Raw genomic sequence first — 3,759 nt, 5'->3', positions numbered from 1 at the left:
ATCCCAAGTGATGCTTTCCAGGTTAAAAATCAATCTGGACAAATACAAAACGTCAACAGCAGCTGATCAGCAGCACTCATGTTTTAATCTGTATTCACTTAGGTACGTGCTATGATTCAGATCCTAAAACATTTTGGCTGGACTTGGGCAGGTCTGCTCATCACTGACGATGATTATGGACTTCATGCAGCCAGATCCTTACAATCCGAGCTCAGTTTTTCTGGAGAAGGTTGCCTTGCCTACGTTGAAGTTTTACCCTGGGACAAAGACACAGATGAACTGAGGAGGATTGTGGATGTGATGAAAAAATCAACAGCTCGTGTGGTCATTGCCTTTGTACATTTGAGTCACATGATAAACCTTATAGAAGAGGTGCAATTTTAAAAGAATCTGATTATTTGTTGTTATGAAAATCTGCATCTCTACTCTGTGTAAAAGATGTATTACATTTTTATTTGAATTAATACAGAACACAAATGGTATAGAATACGTTTTAACATCAGGAAATACTTCAGTCACATCTTAATGTCACCAAAGTATTTGTGAAATGATCACTTCTTACATTTGGTAATATATAATGCACAGGTAGCCAAGCAGAATGTAACAGGCCTACAGTGGTTGGCCAGTGAAGGCTGGACAGCAACAGGTGCTGTGCTCCAAACACCTCAGTTCATGCCATACCTGGGTGGTACACTGGGCATTGCTATTCGACGAGGAGAAATACCAGGGCTCAGGGAATTCCTATTAAAAATACGTCCTGATCTACATCACAATAATAACTATGGAAACAGCATGGTGAGAGTTTAAAAATTTACTGTGGTAGTTGCAAGAATTTTTTGTTGTCAATGTTAAAACAAAGCATAAAATAAAAATTTGCCAATAACATATTTCAGGTGAATCAGTTCTGGGAATTCACATTTCAGTGCAGATTTTCTCCAGCTCCACCAGGCTGGATGGAAGGCGGAGGTGCACTATGTACTGGACAGGAAGATCTAGAAAATGTGAATACGAAGTTCTTGGACGTTTCCAACCTGCGGCCTGAGTACAATGTGTACAAAGCTGTTTATGCTCTGGCATATGCCCTTGATGACATGCTGCAGTGCAAGCCAAGAAGAGGGCCTTTCAGTGGGCACAGCTGTGGCACTTTACAATCACTGAAGCCATGGCAGGTGTGATATTTGTTTATACTCCATCTATGAGTAAATCATTTGTTCTATAATTACTTTCAGAACAAGATGCACCCTGTAGGATAAAAAAAAATGCAATGAGATTAAGTATAAAAACACTGAAGTGAACTAAATGGATGTTTCATATTGAGTGAAAGTAGTATTTATGTTATTTATAATAGAGCACATTAACTCATATGCATATATATGGCGATTAGAGACATCCCGTGTTTAATTTAGAATTGGATTTTAATGCATTTATATGTACAGGTATAAGAAGTGCTAGATTTAATTTGCCTGTACTTTGAAATCTATTTCTTATATATTACTTTTATAATTTATTAATTTATAATTTTTAACAGCTTCTTTATTACTTGGAAAGGGTCAATTTCTCCACTCCATTTGGTGATCAAGTGTCATTTGATGAAAATGGTGATGTGGTGCCAATTTATGATGTTATGAACTGGTTGTGGCTCCCTGATGGAAGCACTAAAGTTCAGAATGTGGGTGAGGTTAAGAGGTCAGCTTTCAAAGATGAAGAAATCATACTTGATGAAGACAAAATCTTCTGGAACTTTCAATCAAAAAAGGTCATAAATGGCTTTTCAGACTTAACCTTTTGTCACGTGTACACTGAATTTCATTCTAGTAAGTAATATTTAAGTTTGTCCAACAGCCAGTTCGATCAGTATGCAGTGAGAGCTGTCCACCTGGTACCCACATGGTGAGAAAGAAGGGGGAACCTAAATGCTGTTTTGACTGCATCCCTTGTTCTGAGGGAAAAGTCACTAATAAGAGCAGTAAGTGTTTATCTTTCAACATGCCATATTTAATTTAATTCATATTAACTATAATATGCATTTTACCATCCTCCCCTTTCTTCATCTTTTTCCTATTTATCAGACTCCTTGGAGTGCACCAGTTGTCCAGAGGATTTTTGGTCAAACCCCCAGAGTGACCAATGTGTGCCAAAGAAGACCGAGTTCCTCTCTTACCTTGAGCCTCTGGGTATTTGTTTGACAGCAGCCTCATTACTGGGCACATTTATATGTGCTGTTGTTCTAGGGATCTTTATCTACCATCGCAGAACACCCATAGTACGTGCCAACAATTCAGAACTTAGTTTCCAGCTTTTGCTGTCACTCAAGTTGTGTTTCCTGTGTTCACTTCTGTTCATTGGACGACCCAGGCTGTGGACATGCCAACTCAGACATGCAGCATTTGGGATCAGCTTTGTGCTGTGTGTCTCATGCATCCTGGTAAAAACCATGGTTGTTCTGGCTGTGTTCAAAGCCTCCAAGCCAGGAGGGGTAGCCAGTCTGAAGTGGTTTGGTGTTATGCAGCAGAGAGGAACAGTTCTGTTTCTTACATCTATTCAAGCAGCCATCTGCACTACCTGGCTTGTTTCTTCCTCTCCAACTCCATATAAAAACACCCAATACCACAATGATAAGATTGTTTATGAGTGTACAGTTGGGTCCACTGTGGGTTTTGCAGTGTTATTGGGTTATATTGGCATGCTGGCTGTCCTCAGTTTTCTTATTGCATTCCTGGCAAGGAATCTCCCTGATAGTTTTAATGAGGCCAAACTCATCACATTCAGCATGCTGATCTTCTGTGCTGTGTGGGTGGCTTTTGTTCCTGTGTATATCAGCTCACCAGGAAATTATGCAGATGCAGTGGAGGTATTTGCCATCCTGGCCTCAAGTTTTGGACTCTTGATCACACTGTTTGGACCCAAATGTTACATAATCCTGATGAGACCGGAGATCAACACAAAAAAGGCCGTAATGGGTCGTGGTGCTGAATCGTAAAAATGTTTCCACATAAATTAAAATGCATGCATGAAAATAAATACATATAAATTAATAAATCATGAATATATAAATAATTAGATTCATGCAAGACTCATATTGCTTATACTTGTATATCTTGTCTTTCTAAATGTGATGTATATTGACTAGGGTTTATAATACTCTTATATGAATTTGAAAGTATCAACAACAGAAATAGTTGATACAAAGAAGCTTTAATCCATTTTTCAAATAAATGAATTTTATGCAAGGTTGTTAGAATTTTAAACTTTATGACTGGTTCAAAAACTGCAGGTCACCTTCAGTGATCTGCAGTGAGTATATGGTTTTAGCGACTTTTAAATACAAGGATTTTTCATTTTTGAGCGCTAATTTTGGATTACAAGCAATTGAGACATTTGGCTTTCACTATTATGCATTCATACATATCATAGCAGCTATTTTCTTTCTTGCTTTCTTGCTTGACCTGTTTGAATCTCACCTGATTTGAATTGCGCATTCTGATTGATGGTACTGTGACGATAGAGGAGGGGTTTTTTCACCCGGTGACAGGATGTTTAGAGGTTTCTCCCAACAGTTATTTGGAAGAGCCTTAGTGCAGAATTTAGTGGCATTTGAAGTTAAAGCATGATTAAAGCAAATGATTTAAACAAGGTAGACAGAGAACAAAATAAAATCAATAAATAAAATAAAATATGTAAAAATAAATAGAAAATTAAGTAGATAATAATAGTGTGCACTCACCAAGTATAGCCAGCTTGTGTATACACACATACTGA

General features: G+C 37.8%; 1 protein-coding gene across 1 annotated transcript in view; it reads left to right on the top strand.

The window, feature by feature from the left end:
• The window catches only part of LOC102194239 (extracellular calcium-sensing receptor-like), a 27,475-nt gene extending 24,495 nt beyond the window's left edge, over positions 1-2,980 (top strand). The window contains exons 4-9 of the mRNA XM_005754762.1: positions 103-372; positions 586-795; positions 894-1,169; positions 1,529-1,756; positions 1,843-1,966; positions 2,070-2,980. Coding sequence (XP_005754819.1) covers positions 103-372; positions 586-795; positions 894-1,169; positions 1,529-1,756; positions 1,843-1,966; positions 2,070-2,980 — 2,019 coding nt within the window. The remainder of the gene's footprint in view (positions 1-102; positions 373-585; positions 796-893; positions 1,170-1,528; positions 1,757-1,842; positions 1,967-2,069) is intronic.
• Positions 2,981-3,759: the final 779 nt, after the last annotated feature.

The sequence above is a fragment of the Pundamilia nyererei genome, unplaced genomic scaffold (assembly GCF_000239375.1).
Source record: "Pundamilia nyererei isolate P.nyererei 1_Seehausen unplaced genomic scaffold, PunNye1.0 scaffold00640, whole genome shotgun sequence".
Lineage (NCBI taxonomy): Eukaryota > Metazoa > Chordata > Actinopteri > Cichliformes > Cichlidae > Pundamilia > Pundamilia nyererei.
The sequence above is the reverse complement of the archived record's forward strand: the minus strand, read 5'-3'. Positions and strand labels throughout refer to the sequence as shown.